This window comes from Pyricularia pennisetigena, assembly GCF_004337985.1.
Source record: "Pyricularia pennisetigena strain Br36 chromosome 4 map unlocalized Pyricularia_pennisetigena_Br36_Scf_6, whole genome shotgun sequence".
In the NCBI taxonomy this organism is placed as follows: domain Eukaryota; kingdom Fungi; phylum Ascomycota; class Sordariomycetes; order Magnaporthales; family Pyriculariaceae; genus Pyricularia; species Pyricularia pennisetigena.
Window position 1 is genome coordinate 417,533 of NW_021940918.1, and position 23,502 is coordinate 441,034.

General features: G+C 52.5%; 6 protein-coding genes across 6 annotated transcripts; 4 read left to right on the forward strand and 2 right to left on the reverse strand.

Annotated features, from left to right (window-relative positions):
• Positions 1 to 168: 168 nt before the first annotated feature.
• PpBr36_05701 (uncharacterized protein) lies at positions 169 to 1,416 on the forward strand (the record flags this gene model as incomplete). The annotated part of the gene is made up of 1 exon (XM_029892854.1): positions 169 to 1,416. The coding sequence occupies one exon, from the start codon at positions 169 to 171 to the stop codon at positions 1,414 to 1,416; it is 1,248 nt and encodes a 415-aa protein (XP_029746117.1).
• Positions 1,417 to 2,185: 769 nt separating this feature from the next.
• Positions 2,186 to 3,358, forward strand: PpBr36_05702 (uncharacterized protein; the record flags this gene model as incomplete). Its single annotated transcript, XM_029892855.1, has 2 exons — positions 2,186 to 2,528; positions 2,643 to 3,358. The coding sequence occupies 2 exons, from the start codon at positions 2,186 to 2,188 to the stop codon at positions 3,356 to 3,358; spliced, it is 1,059 nt and encodes a 352-aa protein (XP_029746114.1).
• Positions 3,359 to 4,291: 933 nt separating this feature from the next.
• Positions 4,292 to 5,601, forward strand: PpBr36_05703 (uncharacterized protein; the record flags this gene model as incomplete). Its single annotated transcript, XM_029892856.1, has 3 exons — positions 4,292 to 4,518; positions 4,616 to 4,776; positions 4,892 to 5,601. 3 exons carry the CDS (start codon positions 4,292 to 4,294, stop codon positions 5,599 to 5,601), a joined length of 1,098 nt encoding a protein of 365 aa, XP_029746115.1.
• An 842-nt stretch (positions 5,602 to 6,443) lies between these two features.
• PpBr36_05704 (uncharacterized protein) lies at positions 6,444 to 8,345 on the reverse strand (the record flags this gene model as incomplete). Its single annotated transcript, XM_029892857.1, has 3 exons — positions 6,444 to 7,740; positions 7,884 to 8,123; positions 8,239 to 8,345. 3 exons carry the CDS (start codon positions 8,343 to 8,345, stop codon positions 6,444 to 6,446), a joined length of 1,644 nt encoding a protein of 547 aa, XP_029746229.1.
• A 2,201-nt stretch (positions 8,346 to 10,546) lies between these two features.
• PpBr36_05705 (uncharacterized protein) lies at positions 10,547 to 12,696 on the reverse strand (the record flags this gene model as incomplete). Its single annotated transcript, XM_029892858.1, has 3 exons — positions 10,547 to 12,065; positions 12,148 to 12,550; positions 12,663 to 12,696. 3 exons carry the CDS (start codon positions 12,694 to 12,696, stop codon positions 10,547 to 10,549), a joined length of 1,956 nt encoding a protein of 651 aa, XP_029746230.1.
• A 2,540-nt stretch (positions 12,697 to 15,236) lies between these two features.
• Positions 15,237 to 22,991, forward strand: PpBr36_05706 (uncharacterized protein; the record flags this gene model as incomplete). The annotated part of the gene is made up of 10 exons (XM_029892859.1): positions 15,237 to 15,432; positions 15,512 to 16,565; positions 16,664 to 16,786; positions 17,746 to 17,823; positions 17,955 to 18,669; positions 18,763 to 18,863; positions 18,923 to 19,544; positions 19,758 to 21,032; positions 21,120 to 22,379; positions 22,464 to 22,991. The coding sequence occupies 10 exons, from the start codon at positions 15,237 to 15,239 to the stop codon at positions 22,989 to 22,991; spliced, it is 5,952 nt and encodes a 1,983-aa protein (XP_029746118.1).
• Positions 22,992 to 23,502: the final 511 nt, after the last annotated feature.

The window sequence follows — 23,502 nt, forward strand, 5'->3', positions numbered from 1 at the left end:
TCCTTGGCCAGGAATCACCATATGTATGCAACATGGCAAACGAAATCATCATTTGATTAACATCTTGCTCCGAATCAATAAGCCCGTAATAGAAAGAAATTGGGGGGAGAAAAAAAAGAAAGAAAGAACCCTTTACTACTCCAAATACAACCCGCGCCACGCTTTACCATGCCTTCCAGAATCATCGTCATCGGCAGCGGATTTGCTGGCCTCTACAGCGCCCTATCTGCAAGGCGTCTCATCACCATCCATCGCAAAAAGGAACCAGAAGTTGCAGACATTGAAGTGTGCGTCATTGCCCCCGAGCCTAGCCTTGTGATAGCGCCTCGCCTGTACCTCGCCAACCCCGAGCGCATGACGGCTCCGCTGGAAGACCTCTTTAAAGCGACCGGCATTCGTTTCATTCGAGGCTACGTTGAGAAGATCCTCCCAGAGGAAAAACACGTGTTGGTTGGTGCTACAGACGGCACGAGCCTCAGCGAACCCTACGACCGCCTGGTCGTAGCTGCCGGGAGCCAGCTGGCCCATCCGGACATCCCTGGGCTCACAGAACACGGCTTTGCGATCCACAGTCTGGATAAGGCGGTAGAGCTAGAGAAGCACCTGAGAGGCCTGCCGAACTTACCCGAGGGTGAAGCTCGCAACACAGTCGTCGTTTGTGGCGCAGGATTCACCGGTATCGAGCTCGCCGCAGAGCTCCCCGCACGTCTGAGCAATATACTCGGGCAGGGAACCTCATTCCGCGTCGTCATTGTCGATCGCAGCGACGAGATCGGATCAGAGCTTGGCCCTGGTCCACGGCCGTTCATCAAGGAAGCGCTTCAAACCCTGGGCGTGGAGACCCGCCTCGGCTCCGGGGCTGCAGCTGTGCAAGTCGACGGCGTCATCCTCGAATCCGGAGAGAAGATCAAAGCCGCCACCGTAGTCTGGACGGCGGGTGTGCGAGCAAGCCCGCTCACAGATCAGGTCCAGACCAAGAAGGACGGGCTCGGCCGGCTCACAGTGAATGAGAACCTGCAGGTGGTCGACATGCCTGGCGTATACGCAGCAGGAGACGCGGCGCACGCCAAAACCGACACAGACGGCCACTCGGCGATGATGTCGTGCCAACACGCAATGCCGCTTGGTCGTGTGGCGGGCAACAACGCGGCGGCCTCGCTCCTGGGGCTGGACCCGACGCCGTACTCGCAGCCGCTGTATATGACGTGCCTGGCGCTGGGCAGCTACGGTGCCCTGCTCTCCCGGGGCTGGGATCGGCAGGTCATGTTCGCGGGGCCCAAGGTCAAGCCGCTGAAGCAGTACATCAACCGCGTGCTGATATACCCGCCCGGCGCGAACGAGGTTGAGGCCTTTGCTGCTGCGGATCCGGGTTGGAAATTTCCTGAATTCCCTGCCGTGCCGTTGCCGGCTCAGTGATGAAACGGAAGGGGTTCCGTCTGTGGGTCTTGATTACCTGACGATATACGTACGGGCGGACATCTGGTTATTCGGGGAAGCCAGGAAAATGATTCGTTTTGAGACTACTGCATGCTGAGTTGTTATTAGTTACAACTATGCAGTAGACGGAGAGTTTGCAGGCAGTATGCTAGCATTGCTGGCCTGCAAGGGTAGCGAGAGAGGACTGGTAGGTATTAGATTAGACTGTAATCAGTGTACTGTAGATTAGAACCAGAAATAGATCGACACAAATAACGTTAGAAGTGTCAGCTGCGATATTCCGTATTTTGATTTACAGTGCGATGTTGAATATCAGAACCGAGACGTGCCAAGAAGAGGCGGGGAGTCAGTAACTTGACCTGCGCTGCGCCCAAGGCGGTAAAGAGTCGGCGGGTGTCAGTGTCAGTGTCAGGTGGATTGGGCAATTGCACCAAAAACCATGTCATGTCGGCCTTAGGCATCACGTGCGTCTCGAATTCGCGCATGAGCAAAGCAAAGCACCAACCAGAGCTTTAGCGCCAATCTATGCTAATCCTGCTCCGACTCGGCATCCATCTTTGACGGATCACCAAAAAACCCAACAGCAGGGCCCGTCTGCAAATCTTGAACCCCGTCCTCGATCCCTCCCGTACAAAACCATAGAGGGGGAGAAGAACAAAAAAAAAAAAAAAAAGTCGCAACTGGCGTCGTCTTCGTTGTCATCGCCAACTCTACTTGCCCAACACAACCAAGTGTCGGCCGACCGTCAATGTTACCGTGTTCGGTCCGACGCGTGGTGTCGGCGGCGCCTCAGACTCCCATCATGGGGTCCGTAGGCGCCGTCGCGGCCGCCGCCGGTGCTCTTGCGTCCGCAGCAAGGGCAACTCGGCACCAGAGGCGATACTCGTCCTCCAACCCGTCTAGCCCCGACAACGACCCCAAGGGTGTACCACCGTCCTCGTCCGACAGGTCCATGCCCACCCAGACGTCAAAATCTTCATCGTCCAGCTCGGGCGGTGACAAGAGGAGGAGGAGGACTAAAGAGGCTGCAGATCGCTCGTCGTTCAAGTCTCTGCCATCTGTCCCCAGCACGCAACACCTCCCTCGCGAGTGTAAGTTTTTCATTCCTTGCCCTCTGTCTGCTGCATATATTTTCGTCCCGCCCCAGATCTCATCTCCATCTTCAGCTCTCCGAAGCCGCTTACTGATCTTGGAAACGCAAATAGCCCTCGCTCTGTCGGCCTTTTTCTCCCTGCACCGCCCCATGTCCATCACCCACAGCCTCCCGAGGACAGTGACGGACGATGCGTTTGCCTCCATCTTCCTTCGCCGCGGTCGTGCCGAAAAGACTCAAGACGTCATCTCGACCCTCTCAAATACCGTGCACGAGCTGGAAAAGCCCATGGGCAACCTTGGCCTCTCCCATGGCGACGCTGAAGCTAACGAGGGCATGCGAGAAATCACGCTCAAGAACGCCGATGGCAGCGACTCGGGCGTCTGCGTCCAGCTCAACGACATGCTCGGTTCCAAGTTCCAACCCTTCTGCCCGCCTCCGCTCCCCAAGCCCGCCACCGCCGCCACGGAAGGCAGCTCCGCTGCCGCCGCCGAGACCGCCGAGGCTTCTGAGAGCAGCCAGGTCGAGCCGCAGCGTCGGCTGTACAAGGCCGTCCTGACGATCGAGGAGACGGTGGACGAGAACGGTGAGATCAAGTACGTGGCCCACAGCTCGGACTTGCTCGAGGACTCCCAGCAGCCACGGTCGTTCCTGGAGCGCATGGCGGCGCGCCAGCTGCGCTTTGAGGACAGCCAGAGGCAACGGCAACAGGATGGCATGTGGGCCATCAGCGTCAAGAGGCAGCGCAAGCTCAAGATGAAGAAGAAGAAGTACAAGAAGCTGATGAAGAAGACGCGCAACGAGAGGCGTAGGCTGCACCGCACCTAAACGCTTTCTCGAATGGGAGTGCGGTTTCTTGTCGACGCAGTTTCTTTATATCCTCTTGGCTTGCTTCAAGGGGCGTATTTTGCGCGCATTTGCATTGTGCATTGGGGTTTGTTTCTCTCGAATCGTCAGGCCTGTTCCACAGCCATCGTGTTCATATCACATATATGCGATCGCTGGCATGCCTGTCCACTGCTTTTTACCCTCTACTCTTGGTGCAATCAGGGTGGTCTGGATCTATCGCGGGTCATAGATACGGCGGGCATCGGGTTGTATATATCCACGTTGTCGGGGAGTGCATGCTATCTTTACCTCGTGCAGTCCGAGTAATTTACAAAGTGCCCGCCTGCCAGAGCTCCCGCTCCGTGTGTATAGACAAACATCATGTGCTTCGAGAGCGATGGCTATTTGTAACTATATGTACCTTATGTATGTATGTATGTACTAGTATCGATTATAGATTTTCAAAGTAATGCGCATGGAGATATGGCATTGTGGGATGACACAAAAAAAAAAAAAAAAAAAAAAAAAAAAAAAAAAAAAAANTATACTCTAGACTTGTATAGTTTTTATCTAAAATTTTGCAGCAAACATAAAAAAAAAAAAGTTGTTGCATCTGCCTTCCAAGTCCGTGTGCTCGGAACCGTTAGGGACAAGGAGCGGCCGCGCAGTGACATCAATATCCGGGAGTGGGGTTTCCAAAGCCGAAAAAAAGCATGTTCCTTGCAAGGTACCCCCTATTTGATTTAATTATCGCGTTCGACGCGGCTTTGAATCAATTCGGCACCTTCAGCCAAACCCTCAATCTTCACCCGCCAATTCGCATCATTCATTAGAGCGGGCGTTTGAAGACGGAATTTCCGTCTAGGCTGTTTTCAAAGCAAAAAGTTTGAAAAAAAAAAAGAGAGTGCAGAATAGAGGGAAGGACAGTACAAGATGCCATCTCCTGTCAGACTCGTTCAGGCTCTGCTGCTACTCCTGACAAGCAGCAATGGCGCCCTGGCCGTCGAACAGACGGCCGCCTGGGTCAGCGTCGACGAGTCCGGCGCCCCCAAGACGTTGACCCCGGTGCTGAGTACCGCCAACGGCCTTCCGACCATCGTGTCCAATGCTGCGCCGCACGAGATCACCGCCACTGTGTTTACCAAGACGCAACATGGATAGTGAGTTACTTTCAGTCTGAGCATGCAATGCAGACTCGGCATCGTCTGCCCTGTGGGTCAATCGCTGACTGGAAGCTTGTATCTACCACGAAAACAGCATCTCTACTAGCACCGGCTCTCCGAGCGTCTACAGCGCCACCTCTGGCGGCTCCAACGGCCAAGGTGCGTTCCCGCTCTGCAAGGCTGCAGCAGAGGCCAAGACGCCGCTCTGTCTGCCCAAGGACGGATCCATCTTGAACCCCGGAATCACCTACTATGGTAAGCTCTTTTTTTTTCTCTCTCTCTCTCTCTCTCTCTCTCTCTCTCCGGCTTTTGCTCCCCTTCCAATTCAACAAAACAAAGACACCGACTGACAATGAACTCTCCCATCCAGTAACGTGGGACCCAACCTTCCTCAAAAACGCCACCAACACCACCGTGTCCATCACGACGACCTACTACAACATGACTACGGCCCTCCTGATGAACGAGACCATCACCCCCTCGCCATCCGAGGAGCACGCGATTCCCTTCTCGCGCGGCTTCTATGCATGGCCGGTGGGGTGGCAGATCCTGCAGCCGGGCCGGCCCGAGATGAACGTGACACTCACGCTGACCACGACGACGCGCCACTTCAACACCACCACCGTGGAGGAGCACCGGGGCCCCGTAGTGCTGGTCGAGAAGGAAAAGCCATTCAAGCAGCCCGACACCCCGACGCCCGCCGGGCCCGAGATCTACATTGGCCTGCCCGTCATCCTGGGCTTCGTGCTGCTCATGGTGTTTGGAACCTGCGTCTGGAACCGCGACGCCCGCCGCATCGACCTCGGCGCCCTTGTCGCCCGCAGTCGCCGCGGTCGCTCCGAGCGCGGCCGTGGTCGGTACCAGCGTCTTGGTGGTGACAACAACGGCGATGACGACGATGGCGCTTCGCGCGCCGGTCGCTCAGGTAGGCGGCAGAAGAAGGAGTCGATCCGGCTCGCAGAGTACGACGACGGCGAGGAGCTGGAGTCGGGCCGCTTCGGGCGGCGCGACAGCGTCGACTCGCTCGGCAGCTTGGCTGGTAGCCCTGCGCGCCAACCGCGCAAGAGGCATGGGGACTGAGTATGGATCGACGCATCAGGTTGGGAAATTATCCAAAAAGAAATGAAAAGTACTTGGATTACTCCAACATCTTGTGTTGTATATGACAGTGTCAAAAAAAGAAAAGGCGTGGGTTTCTCAGCACCAAAAAACAACAAGTGTAGTTTTGTATTTAATTCCGCAGTGTAGGATTGGACGGTACAGATGATTAATGCATAATATATATATATATATATATATATATATATATATATATATATATATATATATATATTCTTTTACGTATACAAGTATACGTACATTCTTCTGTAATGTTTGGATTATGGAGCATATATGACAAAAGGGTCCCACGCATGCTTCTGTCCAGGCGTGTGCCGCCAACGTGCAACCAAGCTGGAAATTCGGTTGCCTCTTATGCCACAAAGTTCCGACCGATCATCGATGAACATAAGCCTCGATCCAGTAAACAAACAAAAGTTTTCTTCACGATAGTCTCAATCAAGATCTGATTTCAGATATTATGTGCCACAAAATATGTGTAAATTCGCCCCTACGCCGCCCCCTTAAAACTCCGACGACATAACTCCGACGCTGGTATTCCCCGCACACACAACCCCCGCCTTGGATTATCACAGACAGGAAAGACTAAGAAAGAAGAGATGAGAATATACAAGGAAAGCCAGGTAAAGGCCGTGTGTCCATCGTCTGAACGAGTGGGGCATGTGATGTGGCAGAGGCAAGCATCTGATAATGCCAGGATAACCCAAATGGTCGGCTACCCAAGCACCGGCTGAGACTATAAACAACCAATTGAACAAAAAATTGCTGAAAAGACAGAAAGCCAAACCCAAGAAAACAAAAACTCAATAACTGAAATCGACATTACCCATTGTTGGTATCGATTTGCTATTCCCATTCGACGGCGCCATCCCATTCGAGGTGGTCTCGGATTCCGTCGTCGTCGTTTGTTGCAACTCATTGCTCTCCTCCGACGGTATCCCGCTGTCAGAGTAGCCAAGGTCCCGCATTTGTTGGAAACTCCAGCTCGGCTCGAACTCACGGCTCTTCCAAGCCACCGTGACACGTTCATACATTTCATCGATCTGCTCCAAACTGATCTTGCTCGTCTCGTAGACCATAAAGTAAACAAAGAAGATGCCGACTATGCAGAAGGCGCCCCAAACAAAGAAGATGAGCGGGCCCAGGCTCGCATAGCCAGTGTCCACCATATAAGGGGTACTGTAGGCGATGCCAAAGTTGAGCAGCCAGTTTGACGCTGTCGACACCGACATTGACTTGGCGCGCACCTTGAGCGGGAATATCTCGGCCGTGACGACCCACACGACAGGTCCCCACGAGGCCGCAAAGAAAAATATGTATATGGCGACAAATGTGACCAAGACCTGGTTCTGCAGTGTGCTGGATCCGTTTGAACCCGCTATGTGCTTGGTAGCCGCTGTGAAGGAAGCGACCGATAGTTGACAGATTGACATGCCAATCGCCCCGACAATCAGCAGTCGCCGGCGTCCCCATGATTCGACGACAACCAGGCCAGGAAGCGTTGAAATAAAGTTGACAATATTCATGATGCAAGAGATGAGGTAAGGGTTGTCGACCATTGCCCCCTTGAAGAACCACGTGCCGTAGTACATAATGAAGTTAACTCCACTGAGCTGTTGCAGCATCTGCAGACCGCACGCCGTCAGGGTCCTACGACCCAGATGGGGAGAGCCGAAGAACACATCTTTATATGTGTCAGGGCCCAATGCGAGCTCATATTCGTGGTTGGCCTTAATTTCGGCCAATTCTTCGATCACAGCTGGATGAGTAATATCGAGGCGACGTAGTCGGCTGAGCGAAAGTGCCGCCTCGGTATCTAAGCCTCGCTTGATGAGGTAGCGAGGAGTTTCTGGTAAAATGAGAAGGCCCATCATAAGAACGCAGGCCCACACAAGTTGAAGGCCGAGAGGTATGCGGTACGCAGCTGGGCCTGGGATGTCGCTGGTAATGATGTTGATGACCGAGGCTGCGAGGAGCCCCAACGTTATGAAAAGCTGGTATGCACACACCATCGTGCCTCGAATCCACTTTGGTGCCATTTCTGATTGATAGAGTGGAACAAGAACCGATATCAATCCCACGCCAATCCCGGCCACGAACCTATTTCAACAGTCAGCGCGAGAAACTCTATTGAGACGTACCCCCCCTCAACAAAAGGTCATGCTGCTGCACGCCTTGCAGGATGCAGAGGGGTGCATCATTAGGTTAAGAAAAACGGCTGCTGCTTAGACAATCAAGCTTACCTTCCGCCCAGGAGCATTGGTATATCGGCGGAGCAGACCTGGAATACAACACCAAGGCAAAAGACTCCTATGGCAATGTGCAAAGCCTTTCGACGGCCTATGAAATCGGCCAGTGGTGCTGATACCAAGCTGCCGACAAAAGTCCCGGCGCTCAATATCGCCACGATCAGTGAGGATTGACTGGTCGATGGATTAAACTGATCCTTGAAGCTTGGCATGGCCAACACGCCATTGATCACACTGCAAAGTGACCAAAAAGAATGATTTCTTGTCAGCCAATTGCTGCCTCACCAACTCATGAAATCCAGTGGTCCAGAGGAAAAAAAAAAAAAAAAAAAAAAAAAAAAAGACGCACCCAGTATCATGTCCAAAAAGACAGCCGCCGCTCGCCACCAGCAACAATGCAAACAGTGCATTTGCAGAGGTGCCGGCGACGTTCGGCGGTTTTCGCCAAAGCATCATGATGGCAGGCGAGGGGGAGGGACGGCCCCCTCATACGTGGAGCCGGCGAGGCTCTGTGGCGAGGAGGTCGTAGTCGTCGATTGTATTGTTTTCGGGAGGGGAAGCGTTCGGGTTATTGCTCTCGATTTTTTGAAAGTCACAGTAGCCAGCACTCATGCAGAGCCCGCCCCCCAGTAATTGCTCTTACGTAGTCGTTGGGTCGTAGTCGTCGGGAAAAAGTAGCAGCGAGTTCGGCGTCAGTGCGTCTTGATGATCGTCGTATCGAAGAAGGGCGGCGCGCGACGGCGGCGTGGTCGGCTCATTTGGCAGCGCGAGCGAAAGCGTGCGTGTACGAGCCTGCCAAGGTTGGGGAGGCTTGCCGGCTCTTCACTATGCCTGGCTGTAAACCTCCCGCAGTTTCGGGGACTCGCAGTGTGGTTAGTTCGCCAATTCCCCTGCCCAACAAAAGGCGTCTGGTCGCAATCCTTTGTCTCTGTCGCTGCCGTCGTCGTCTCGTCTCTTCATCAGTCGTCCGGTTCAGCTGGTGGGTGTGGGTAAATGGACGGGACGGAGAACGGACAGGGGCAGAGACGGAGTGGTGGAGATCAGTGTGGGATGGATGCAGCAGCGAGACCGACCCTTCAAAAACGAACGTGCGGAATGGGGAAACAAGTTCGATTCCAATACTACCAAAAGCGGCTGGCTGCTCCTTTCTCTGCTGTGAAAAGTTATGGGTCCATACCCCGACGCCAAAAGACATGGGTAGGCATGGGAAGGACTTGTAGTGACCAATGAGCAGGCGGCCCCGCGATGATTAAGCTTGAGCCACCAATTATATCATCCCAGTGGGGACGTCCATTAGCGTCTTGGCGCTGCGCTCTTCTCCTCCCTTCTCTTCGGGTTCACGGTTCACCGGCGAGACCGAGCTGCAGAGTGATGGTGAGCTTGACTCCTTTGGACCACATCATTTTTGCTTGTCCCATTGGCCCTCAAGCCATTTGTACGAGGCGGCTGGTGCTAAAACTGTATCTGTTGGTGGCACGAATACCGGTCTTGGACGGGCTATTTGGGGCAGCTGAAAGCGCCATTTCCTGGAACAATACGTTTCCGAACCAAGTGTAGGGGTAAAATCCCTCTTTGTGAGCGCCGGACAGTTTTGAGTTCCCGTCGTGGTATTTTTGTGCCACCTACATAGGCAGCCAGGTGCGTACTTAGGTGTTTTGTACGTTGGTTTGGCTGATTAGTCTGCAATTGACATCCATACCTGCTTTTCTCCTGCTGGGTCTCTCAAAACGTCCTCGCATTCTCAACTACTCTCGACTCTAGAATTAGACCCAAAAGAACCCTACTTGTCTAGATCCTATGGGCTGGGCTGCTGTATTTGGTGGCTCCCTTTCCGTCATCTTGTCATCAATGTCCGTGGCCACCAGAGTACGTGTCAGCTAAAATTGCTTACTTGTTGGCGCCAATCTGCCAATTTTCCTGCATCCGCCCAAGCTAAAAACAAAAGGGTAACCGTCGGCTCTGTGTTCACTTCTTGTGCATTGCAGGTAGGTTTTCAGCTGCAAGGCCCATCTCATTTGCGCTTTTCCTTCGTAGTTTGTCTATCGTTTATGGCGTACGGAGTATGCTCTTCTCTTTCTTTTTTTTTTCCTTCTTTTTTTTCCTTTTTTTTTCAATCTTGAGCGGGTAAATTTATATATGGCCCGTTCAAAACCTGTGTAATAATATTTTCCTGAACTTGCAAAATATGACCTCGAGGAAGTGCCCATTCGATCACAATTCATCTCCTGGCTGGATCTCTCTCCAGAATATTACCTAGGTAGGCAGCAAGACACAAAGGTGGATTCAGTGGCGGAAAGATTAATAAAACTAATCCAAGGATCAACAATCGAACTAGGTTGGTTGCATTCATAATGGTAACTCCTTCGGAAGCGCTTATAGAACGGAGAACATGTGTCCGATCTTGGTGCCTACAGCCTACTTTCTACCTATGCCGTGGGCATCAGCCACTACTTCCAAGTGGAATTCCTTTTGTAAAAATGTGTTTGAAAACCAAAAGTTAGAACATAGTGATATCAAGATTGTTTAAGTAGCTATCCAAATCATCGGCTCAGACCGGGTACACTTTTCTAGTCAACGTCAAATGCACTTGAAGGCCTTTTATCAATACACATCATCGTAAGAAAACAGAGAAAAGGAGAGGAAATGAGTTTAAAAACTTAAATCTCCAATGTCGGCTTGACACCCTTGACCCTTCCAATAACCTGCGATGGTGCATACTTGGGAATAACCTCGTCGTCGTGCAACATCTCAAACTCCTCTGTTGCGTCGCGGCCCATAAAGTTCATGATGGCCTGGGGGCCACCGGGGTGCTCCTCGAGCCAGTCGCTCAGGTCCATAACAACACCTTTGACGACAACCCACAGGTCGTCCTTCTTGTTATGCTTGGCAACCTCCTCCATGGTAAACTCGTTCTCAGGGATCTTGAACTCCTTGGGGTTGTTGGGCTTTGCCGACTCGGCCTGGGTGGCAGCGACGTTGCCGGCACCGGACTGAGTGGATGCTGAAGCAGTTCCAGCTCCGCTGCCCCACTCGACCGAGACCTTGCCGGGCTGCGACGGGTCAATGTGCAGCGAAATCTGGCCGAGACGCTGGGCAGCGCCTGCGCCTCCGCTGAGAGCCTGACGGAACAGGTAGTTGCTGGCGGTGTCACCGGCAACGCGACCGTAGACGACACAGCCCAACAGCGAGGAGCCACCGAGACGGTTGGCGCCGTGGACACCTCCAGCCAGCTCACCGCAGGCGTACAGGCCCTCAATGGGCTTCTTGTCCTGGCCGAGAACCTCGGACTTGTCGTTGATCTCAACACCGCCCATGGTGAAGTGCAGGACGGGCTCCATCAGCGAGACGTGGAAGTCATCATTGATGTCAAGGGGCAGGTTGTGGAAGAACTTCTTGCCCCACGGGTCCTTCTGCTTGCCCTCTGCAATGGCGTTGTAGGTGGTGAAGGTCTTCTGCAGGTGCTCAGGCGTGCATCCAATCTCCTTGGCCAGCTGCTGGCCGGTCATCTTCTTCATCAGACCGCGGCCAGAGTAGTGGCGAGTGTGGAAATCCAGGGTGTTGGAAGCCTTGGAGTTCAAGATCAGACGGATAGGGAACTTGCCCTTGTCCTTCTCCTTCCACATCATGCCCGACACGTAATCACGGTGGCCAAGCTCGTCGCAGAACCGGTCACCGTCAGCATTGAGGAGCAAACCGCCCTCACCACGCAGAGCCTCGGCAGCCAAGAACTTCCACTTGGAGCCGGGGTCTTTAGGGTCAACCAAACCCGTGGGGTGGACCTGGACCTTGTCCATGTCGATACCGTTACCGCCAATGGCCATGACCATCTTCTGGCCGTCACCAGTGGCGTGCGAGCCGTTGGTGGTAGCCAGGCCATATGTGTCTGGCCTGTGCTTCTTCAGGAGCGAGGTCTCTGAGAAGTCAGCGGCGTAGCCACCGGTGGCAAGGACCACGGGGCCATCCATGGTGTGCTTCTGGCCATCGTGCTCATATGTAACACCTGTGACCTTGTTGCCCTCCTTGTTCAAGCTGGTGACCCGCGCCTTCTTGACAATCTCAACTCTGTGCGGCTCGGTCTCGGCGAGCTCCTCGAGCCTTTGCATCAAGGCGTATGTGATGGCCATACCAGGGAATTTGGCATCGTGACCACGGTGCGTACGGGGCTGGGAGTGACCACTGTCGGTTGACTCACAGTCAGTCTCGGCTATCGGAGGCGATGCGCAAAGTTTTCAGGAATGAAATAAAGGTTCAATCTTACCCAAGTCGCGAAACCAAAGTTAGGTCCAGGTTGAACACATCCTGCAGCCACTCGACGGCAGCGGCCGACTTGTATGTAAGGACCTTGATCAGGTCAGGGCGAGCCTTGTCGCGAGCCGACTTTAGTGTGTCGTCGTAAAACTGCTTGACGCTGTCCTGAATGCCGTGCTCAACCTGTGTCCTCGTGAGGGCACCGTTGATACCAGATGTGGCCTTTGTTGAGTTTCCACCGAAGAATCCTATAACCGAATTGACCGAGGTTAGCAACAGGGCCGCTCTGGATTGTGCCAAACTGCCGACTACGCTGCCCGTCAGGTTGGGAAATTCGCCCTTACCTTGCTTGTCAAGAACAACAACATTGCCTCCGGCAAGGTAGATGGTGTGCGCAGCGCTGAGGCCGGACACTAATTTTTGCAAAGGATAGTGGTCAGCTTTGGTTCGTATGAGCTTCTCGTGACTCGGGAGCCCCAGAAGAAGCTCTCTTTTCGCGAGGATTGTTAAGAGCGGGTTACTTACAACCACCGCCGACAACAATAACTCTTGAAGGCATCTTTAAACTGTTGCTTGTCTCTCTCTCTACTACGAGGTGGGGGTATAAGAAGCAATTGGTAGAGGTATTCAAGGAAGGAGAAAAAAATAAAAAAAAGAAAGCTGTAAAGATGAATGGACGACTCAAGGACAGAAAGGATGGCCGAAGCAAGACAGACAGATGGTTTTAAAGATCGAACGAGGCGAGCCGGCAACGCTCGAAAAGCCAAGTGGAAATCCTGGAATGATGATTGGCCCCCGGACGGCTACATCTAAGCCGAGGCACGGAGAACAAGTGGGCTGGAGACTGGGTTCTGGGGTCCCCACGCCTTTGTCGGGCATATGCACCTCCAGGGCAACGGACTGCGACGGCGTTCTTTCAGGGCCACCTTGGCTCGGAATTGACACATGCAAGCAAGCGTAGTGAAGAAGGGAACGATGTGCACCTGACCTGTGTGCTCGGCTATTGTTTGCAAAATTGTAGATGCAGTCAATATTGGGTTGGGGTGATAATGTCGCCCCTCACAGAAAAAACAGACCACAGTCTCTAACTAACGTAACAACCAATTACACCTACCTAATGAAGAATTCCCGAGGCTTCAATTCGACCCATGTCTCAGGGCTTGCCGTCAGCAAAGGCAAAAGGAAGGGAGTCTGCCTTCCCCGCCGTCCCAACCGTGAGTGTGTGTCGGCACTGACCGTGCGAACAATGGAATGGGTCCAGCGTCAATTGCGTGTCGCGCAGTTCGCGCCGGGAAACCCCCGGCATTTGCGCCGATGTGGTTAACAAGATCTCAAGCAATTGCAGTCCTGGTATTCAGCCATATCGCCTCCCTGACCAAAAAAAAAAAAAAAAAAAAAAAAAAAAAAAAAGATTTGCCCCTCCCCATATGAAAGTCGTAAACAATTTTTTTCACCGTACTTTACTAAGTCGACACCACTGCATCTATCACGTCCCTCTCTTCAATAGTTATGACTTGAGACCAAAGTCAATCCTAGCGTCATGCGCCCGGAACCGGACCAATCAAGCTTGTTCAGGGGGTGTACAGAGTAGTAACCTGGCCTAATTACGAAAGGGGCCCCCGAAACGGTTCACCTGACCCCGACAACCACGTATAACTGTCGCGTCGATTCAAAGCATGTGATAATTTGCCTCTGGGAGGAGTTGGATGATGCGCAGACAACGGTCACGTGTGTTTGCATCCGATTTATCTGACTTGCCTGACATTGTTTGTTCGGCGCGATCGATCTCCTCAAGGATCATGTTGTTGCTGTGAATCAATTGCCTTAGCTACCTAAATCTTAGGCAAGGTTGACAGTTCAGTCGGCAGAACTACGGGACCTTTTTGTACCTGAATTCGTACTACCTGCCGGGAGTAAAGGCAATTCAACTTACCGTACCTGTTCCCACACATTTCAAGTATGAAGGTATTTTCGTCCAGTTTGTTGAGACGCGCCACGACGCCTAGAACTAGACCAGGCCTAGTTCTAGAAAAAAGATCGGAGTCGCGCTTGAGGACGTTAGTTACCTTGCCACCTCCCGTAAAGTTGTTGCACCTAGAATTACCTAGTTGCACAGGATACAATTCAATCAATACCGGTCACAATCCGGTATGGAATTTCTAAGCCATGAGAGATATCTACAACACAGGTCAATTACATTCTCCAGGTGCTCCAGTTATGCTAGTGATTAAAAAGCCAGTAAGTCAAAGTAATAACTACTTATATCAGGCGTCAGTCAGGTGGCGACCCGCTTGCTCTTTGTCTTTCGTCCACACAAATCTTTCATACCCTCATTTTGGCATGCACTCTACAGTAGTACACTTTCTTATCCTCTCGGTTTTCCAACATTGGTCACGATTCCTCTGCTTTCTGAATTATGGCAAGATTCATGCTTTACAACCCATTGAAGCTCACCCGAGTACCCTAGCGTGCTTGTGCTTTGTGAAGGAATGCGTTCGTCCTGTTTCAATGAAGTGGGTGGAAACATGATTCAATGGGTGGAAATCCTGCATCATCGATGCCTAAACATCGTCACAGTTGCCACGCGTTGACAATGCAACAACATAGATTTCTTTACCTCACTTTCCTCACCAACAAAACACAAACCCAATTAAAACTTGCTGGCATTACGGCAGATGGTACATTTCCCTCCTCCAGTGCTGTATCCGAACAGAGAAAATATTGGGCTACTATTGCTGTGTCACTGTAAAAGCTTAAGCTGAGCAATGAGCCGAATAGACATGCTACCCCTCCAAGACTGAGTTTCAAATCTACAATTGCAAACGGGGGTCCGGCATCACATGAAAATAAAACCAACTGCAGTGTACTTCATTTTGTCCCAATAAGTTCACCTGGTCAATTGTAATGATTCAAGGAGAGAGATAGGGAAGAAAAGATAGTTGTCGCTGACAAACCCCCATAATCCAGCTTCGACGGCAACTGTTGCGGGGCATATCAGTCATCTCTTCCAAAAATCCACGCATTTCACCATATCTTTCATTCCAACAACCAGCACTCTTCCCAGTGCAACCAGAACAGTCACTAGCCTCTGTCAAGAAAATGGACTTCAACAGCGACTCTCCGTTCCCGGAGGGAGTTATCTCCTTCTTAGATACGGATTTGTATAAACTCACTATGCAGTGTGCAGTCCTAAAATACTACAGCAACACTTCTGTAACATATTCTTTTACGAACCGAACTCCGGAGAAAAGACTGTCGAGAAAGGCTTACCAGTGGTTGCAGGATCAGATTAGGAGTAAGTTTCACCACTCAGCCGCCAAAATGAAAAAAAGAAGAAATCCACCACCCATTCACTCTGCTGACTCCTCCCTTAGAACTGGGCAATATTTCACTCTCAGATGAGGAGTATCGCTTCTTGAAGGATAACTGCCCATACCTTGGTCCTGAATATCTGGAGTTCCTCCAAAGCTTCCGTCTGAATCCAAGGGATCAAGTCGTTGTGAGCTTTGCACCAGTGGGCAAGGATGAGGGGGCCGATTCAGATGTGGGAGATATCGACATCCAAATCAAGGGCAAATGGGTAGATACCATACTTTACGAGATCCCCATTCTCGCTCTGACGTCTGAGGCATACTTCCGCTTCATGGATACCGACTGGGATTACCAGGGTCAGGAGGAGCTCGCCTACGAAAAGGGCAAACGCATCCTCGAGGCCGGTTGCATATTGTCAGAATTTGGCACCAGGCGTCGGAGGGACTACCACACCCAAGCCCTGGTATTCCGCGGGCTGGTAAAGGCAAGCAAGGAGGCCCAGGAGCGCGGTCTCCCCGGCAAGCTCTCCGGCACCAGCAATGTGCACCTGGCGATGCGCTTCAACATGGCACCCGTCGGTACGGTCGCGCACGAGTGGTTCATGGGCATTGCCGCTATTACGGGCGACTACCGCAGCGCATCGGAGGAGGCCCTGGCCCGGTGGGTCGGCGCCTTCGGTCCTGGCGTACTGGCGATCACGCTGACCGACACCTTTGGCACCCCCGAATTTCTCAAGTCGTTCAGCCGGTCGGTGAGATGGCTCGAGGAGGCGCACGCGGCGGCGGCGGGCAACGAGTCAAAGACGTACGCGCAGGTGTTTGCGGGGGTGAGGCAGGATTCGGGAGACCCGGCGACGTTCGTCAGCCGAATGCGCGAGTTCTACGACCAACAGGGAATCAAGGACAGGAAGACCATTGTCTTCTCGGACTCGCTCAACATCGATCGCTGCCTGCAGTACAAGCAGGTGTCAGAGGCTGCGGGCTTCCAGCCGACTTTTGGCATGGGCACCTTCTTGACCAACGACTTTGTTAGCAAGTCGACCGGGAAGAAGTCGACGCCGCTAAACATTGTCATGAAGCTGAGCTCTGCGGATGGCAGGCCTGCAGTGAAGCTCAGGTGAGTTGTTGACTTTTTGTTCCAAAAATCCAAAAGTGACGTGTGCCTCCAAGGGCTGTATGAGGATCTCATGCTAATAATTGCATATGTAATACCAGCGACAACATTGGAAAGAACACGGGCGATGCAAACACCGTCGAGAAGGTCAAACGTGAAATTGGGTACGAGGAGAAGGACTGGGAGGGCGGTGACGAGACCTCGAGGTGGGGAAAGGATCCAAAGTGAGAACAATCCGAGGCTGGAATGGGTTGAAGATGTTTCTTTTGTATTTAGACCAAATGGAATCGATACCGCGGACGTGCTGAAAATACTTCAAGCAATGCGCCGGTCTCTCTGCGAGCCAATGCGAGTTAAGGCAGGTTCAACGGCGCAAGCTAATGAGCTGTTACTGAGCCCCGTGCACCTAGTTTGCTTACCCACCTTAACCTTGCCTACTGTGGATAGATAAGGTATTTACATGCTCGCAGAACTGTAATCATTAATCCATGGGCTTCGACCAGTATTTTCCATCCAGTTGCTATCCGTTGCGGAGGGTTGGATGCCAGACAGGTCATGGTTGGGTTCGAGAATAAATGGATTGAACAGCGATTGATAAGTGGGTGAAAGATCTCTTCAATTGATTATGCCACTCCCCCAGCAGATGATGACCTCAACTTCCGTAACCGGCGGACAGACGAGTAAAAAAAAAAAAAAAACACATTACCTAAGCGACCAAACAACAGAGAGCAGATCAGCCACATGGTATTCCTTGCCCAAGCTTGTAAGTATTCAGTCAAGTCTACAAGATATATCAAGTGACTTATATTTAGTTTAACTCGAAATTTTATTGTATTTGTATCTTATCCTCTCCGAGTGCTAAGGGAGACTGGAGCACAGAGTTGAAGATTGAATTCCCATCAATCAATCAATCAATCTCTCTCATGGGCCCGTCTGTGCTCGTATCCCGGTCATTGTGTCCACCCACTCAGAATTCTGCCACCGCCCTCCAACAGGAAAGGAGCTCTTGCCGTCGCATCGCGTCGCCCACCACCACAATCACCACCACCACCCGTCTCATAAGTTACCGCAGAGATATACTGACTCCGAGGCCGCAGTCACTGCTAGTCATCTGTTATCTACACGAAAACCTCATCATACAGACTGGCACTGATCTATGCCTCGAGAAATTTCGTGGCTGAAGCCGTAATATTACGTCTTTGCAGGAGCTGAGCGATCCTGCCACCACCAGTCGCAGTGTCGTCTACCACTTCAAGAGTGGGTAAGTCGGAATTTCTGTTTCTTGTTCTCTGTAAGCCTTTTGAGCCAGGCGCACCTCAAGCAAGCTTGAGCCTGCATCTTAGCAGCCTTTTGCCGTGCTTGATCAGAAGAACGTCTTGCTAACCGACTTAGCCTGACCCAGGCTCTCAGAAACACTCTCTCCGAGGTCCCGGAAAGCCCGCCTGGGCGATCAGGCCCTATGAATTCTCAACGGTCCCACGGCGGCGGTGCCTTTGACCGCGAGCGCGATCCTCGAGAACGTGACCTCGACGAGCACCGACACCGTCCACTTACACAAGAGGAAGCCGCGAATCGTGACCGTGAGCGAGACATCGACCGTGAACGCGAGCGGGAACACGCAGACCGGCAGCAGGCACGCGAGGCCTACCCGCCCGGAGCACCTCTTCACAGCACCGCTGGCTCGATACCAATCCACCAGCCCGTGGCATCACGAATAGCGGGCGTCATACACAGCCCCGGCGGCCTCCTGGGTGCCCACAACGGCGCGTCCGGCGGCCTGCCTTTGGGCGCACCCACGACGCAGTTAGCTGGTTTCGGCGGGCCGATGCACAGCGATCCCGCCAGACAGATGCCACCCCAACCCCCGAACCAGAACAGCACGGGCGGCCAGCAGCATCAGATGTTCGCGCCGATCCCCCAGCAAGCGGGAGGTCCCAACGGCTCCCTGGGTCCCGGAGGTAGCCCTAGATCCGTATTTGGCGGCCCGCTACAGCCAGAGAATGGTCGGGTACCTGGCCAGCAGGCCCCTCCACCCGCCGTCGTTCCTCCAGCACAAACAAGCTCTGCCGCTGGGCTCTCGCAGCAGGGTTCACAGCCTATTTTGAATGTATGTCATGTCGTCATTGAACAGACCAAAAGTACAGCGAATCTCCAATGACTGCAAAGGCGTGAACTGACATTCGATAATCTCGTCTTCCAGGATGCTCTCAGCTACCTTGATCAAGTCAAAGCTCAGTTTCATGAACAACCCGATGTTTATAACCGATTCCTCGATATCATGAAAGATTTCAAGAGTCAAACGTATGTTGCGTGACCAAATAATTTGGAACCTACCATTATCTAACTTCCCGTGACCGTAGTATCGATACTCCTGGAGTGATCAATCGAGTTTCCGATCTTTTTGCTGGACACCCGAATCTCATACAAGGTTTCAACACGTTCTTGCCACCCGGTTACCGGATTGAGTGCGGGTTGGACAACAACCCCAACAGCATAAGGGTCACCACACCGTCAGGTTCTACCGTTCACTCGATTGGGGCTGGAAGGGGCGCACTGCCGCCCGTGGACGGATCTGCAGGGCCCCCTGGTCAGAACTCACAGTACCTCGGTCCCAACAGCCGGCCAGGGAACTGGCAGCAGTCAGTACAGCACAGTATCGAAAGTCCTGAAGCCCAGTTCAGCGCACCCGCGCAACAGGGACCTGGTCCATTTGGCCCTGGCGGCGCTCCAGGCGGCCAATTTGATGGTCACAGCCCTGCCCATCAACAGCGTGTCGTGAGTTCGGGACAGCAACCTGGAGCTCCCAGCTCGGGTCTTGCGGCGGGCCCTGGCTCAGCGCTTCCTGGCCCTATGGCCAGAAATGCACAAACCCCGACGCCAGGTGCGCAGCCAGCTTCGTTGAATGGAAGTGCCTCGCAGCAAGGGGGTCAGCGGGGACCAGTTGAGTTCAATCATGCCATCAGTTATGTCAACAAGATCAAGGTAAGTCGTCAAACCTCGATAAGGTTGGCTGTGTGTATTTCATCTGCACGTCTCGTTGCTATGGCTGGGAGTGTATATCTATGTTTCCATGCGCATCATGCAGGGTCATGCATACAGCCGGCACCTCCCTTTTGCGTTTGTTTATTGTCTCTTAAATCTGGCTTCCTTGTTCCAACCCCAGGGCATCGTGGAGCTAACCAGACCTAACCACAGAACCGATTCCAGGACAAGCCCGAAATCTATAAGCAATTTCTTGAGATACTGCAGACGTACCAGCGGGAACAGAAGCCGATCCAAGAGGTGTATGCTCAGGTTACCACCTTGTTCCATACAGCCCCGGATCTACTTGAGGACTTCAAGCAATTTCTCCCTGAGTCTGCTGCTCAGACCCGCACATTTGGTCAACGACCCGCCGAGGACGGCGGGCTTCTGAATCACATCAACCAGATGCCACAAGCTACCAATCCCGCTAGGGAAGGCCCCAAAATGCCTCCTGTCGGGAACTTTGCCGTCCCGGTCAGTGCCAGCAAGGACAACAAGAAGCGACCGCGAATAGAAAAGCCACCCATTGCAACGCCTCAGGCCCAACAGTCGCCGGCTGTTGGTCCCGCGTCTATCAACAGCGCGAACAAACGGACAAAAACCACACACAAGCCTTCTGGTGATGGTCCTTCTATTGAGCCATCTTTGACCCCGATCGTACCAGAACCAATGAGCCCGTCTGCATCGGCAAGCGTCTCTCAGGAGAAGGCGCTTAACTATCTCGAGCGTATCAAGAAGCACATTGGCAACAGGACGACTCTGCACGAATTCTTCAAACTCATCAACCTTTACACGCAGGGCCTGATTGATAAGAACGTGCTCGTCCAAAAAGCTCAAATGATAATAGGCGCTAATGTCGAGCTTATGACGTGGTTTAAGAACTTTGTTCGATATACAGGCGATGATGAGTTGGTTGAGAACAAGCCAGAACCTCCAACGGGCCGTGTGTCACTCAGCAACTGCCGCGGATACGGCCCAAGTTACCGGCTGCTCCCGAAGCGAGAGCGACTAAAGCCATGTAGCGGGCGCGACGAGCTATGCAATTCAGTTCTGAACGACGAATGGGCTTCTCACCCGACATGGGCCTCGGAAGATAGTGGATTCGTGGCCCATCGCAAGAACGCCTTCGAAGAAGGTCTTCACCGGATCGAGGAAGAGCGTCACGACTACGACTTCTTTATAGAAGCCAATCAGAAGTGCATTCAGTTGCTGGAGCCAATTGCTCAGCAGATGCTGACCTTGAGCCCTGCCGAGAGGCAGAACTTTAGGATGCCCAGTGGGCTGGGAGGCCAGAGCACTTCGATCTACAAACGGGTGCTGAAGAAGGTGTACGGGGCAGACAAGGGGGCTGAAGTAGTCAACGACATGTTTCAGCATCCCTTCACGGTGGTACCCATAGTAATGGCTCGCCTCAAGCAGAAGGACGAGGAATGGCGGTTTAGTCAGGTATGTACAAGAACCCGGTTGTCATGTCTGGGCATGAAGACCTGGATATTGAACAAGAATGCTGACTGGGATCTTGAACAACAATAGCGTGAATGGGAAAAGGTATGGCAGAGTCAAACAAAAGCGATGCACCTGAAGAGTCTGGATCACCAGGGAATCCAGGTCAAGGGTAACGATAAGCGGACCCTGTCTGCCAAACACCTGGTTGATTTGATCAAGACCAAGCACGAGGAGCAAAAGCGGCAACGGGTCAACAAGGGCAAAGCGCCAAGGTTCCAGCACCTTTGGTCGTTTACGGACCAGGGAGTTCTCCTGGATTTACTCAGGTTCATGGTCCTGTATGCAATGAACAGCGGGCAGCACGGGTCTTCTGAGAAGGAAAGGATTCTAGAGTTCTTTGAGAACTCTGTGCCACAGTTCTTTGGAATACTTCCCGAGCAGGTCCGTCAGCACCTTGGCGATATTGACCGCGATGCTGGCGAGGAGGAAGCCGATGATAATACACCTGCTGAATTGACCAACGGCCGAAGCCGCCGGAATGGCAAGAAATCAGACCTCCTTCGTGGACTCTTGGACCCAGGTCGCAACGGCAGCAAGACTAGAAGTCAGCCCGAAGAAAGCAACACATCAGCCAGCAAGGAAACCACGCCCGATCAGGGCTCTGCCAATGAGGAGGAGATGGCCGATGCGCCCGATGATGGTTCTGCTACCGCAGAGAACGGCAACAACGAGCGGTGGCTGCAGAATCCTCCAAAGGCAACCGTATTGTCTGGTCACAATCCTCTGAGCGACGGCGACGGCGAGCTGAAGGCCGACGGGCTCTTCCCACGGCCGTGGTACAATTTCTTCTGCAACCAGACGATATTTGTCTTCTTCAGCGTCTTCCAGACATTGTACAAGCGCTTGAAGACCGTCAAGGAAAGCAAGGAGAGCGTGCTAGAGGAGATCAGGCGAGAGAAGGCAGACAAGCCTGCCAAGCAGTTGGGACTGGTCCACGATGAGATGAACTACTTTGATGGTGATCCCGAGACATTCTGGCCGAGGACAGTTGAGCTTATCGAAGATTTCATCACGGGTGAAATAGATGAGAGCAGGTATCAAGACGTCCTACGCCATTACTATCTGCAGTGTGGTTGGACATTGTACACCATCCAGGACTTGCTCAAAACCCTGTGCCGGCAAGCTCTCGTTTGCAACAACTCTGACAACAAGGAGAAGACACCGGACCTTGTTCAGCAATTCCTGACCGCCAAGAGTCAGGAGGAGACGAGTTATCAGGTTGAGATCAGTGCCCGCAAATTTGCGGAAAAGTGCATCAAGGACGGGGAGATGTTTATGATTACCTGGGTAAGTGAAGGATACGTATCCGTATCTCTTGTGCCTCGGCGACTGTTGAAGGGCATGCTAACAAAGGAAAACGTTGTACAACAGGCTCCAAGCAGCAATGAGGCAACGGTACGCTGGTTACCAAAGGATGACACGACCTTCCACGCGGAAGAAATGGAGCCGACGGATCGCTGGAGGTACTACATCGCTTCCTACATGCGAGTCGACCCGACTGAGGGGGTGCCTAAGCTACGTCTCCAAAAGACGGTTTTAGCACGCAACCTACCATCCTCGGACTCGGACTCGGATGACGGCGCTGTTCCTAAGCCGCTTTCTTATAACGAAGGTCTCGGCCTGCGGATCTGCGTCAACTCGTCCAAGATAGTATATGAGAAGGAGACGTCCGAGTACATGATCTACAACATGACGTCACTCTCGGAGGAGAGGCGTGCCTTTGATCGGGACCGGCGCGCTCAACTATTCCGCGAGAAGCTGATCATGAACAACGCCTGGATGAAGGACCTGAGCCAGGTTGAGGTTCAAGGAATGAATGAGGATTTCCAGCGGTGGGCTAAGGACGGCATTGCACCAGGCACCTCATCGACGGGCGGTGCTGGTGGATCTTCTACATAGGCCTTTGCAGTGACGAGCTGCGTCGGTCTGCGTTTGCAAGTGTAGCCATTTGTACTTGTTTTGTGCTTTGTTCATCTTCTCTGCCTTGCTCAGTCCACCATCGTCGGTTGGGTCAGCGGAGGGTTTTTTTTTTTTTTTTTTAAAGGAGTATTCGTTCTCCTTTTTTCCGTTTTGTTTATCGGTTGCATATCGGGTCTGGGGTCTCGCTTGCGTTTTGAATTACTTTTTTTTTTTTTTTTAACTTTCCATGTTACTTTGCCGGCGCTTGGTGAAATTCGCTGAAGCGAGTCCGGTAGTGCCTTCAAGCGCTGGGTACTTTGTTTTCCCCTCTTCCTTCTTTCTTTTCTCCCCTTCTTCACACGTTATTCATTTCATCTTATTCTTGTCTTTTTTTCTGTGGTTTTCTCACATCTCTATTTCTTTTTGTGTGTGTGTGTGTTTTTTTTTTTTTTTTTTTTTTTCAACATTCCCTGCCCGCCTGGCGTTGATCAACGTGTCCCGGACAAGAAAA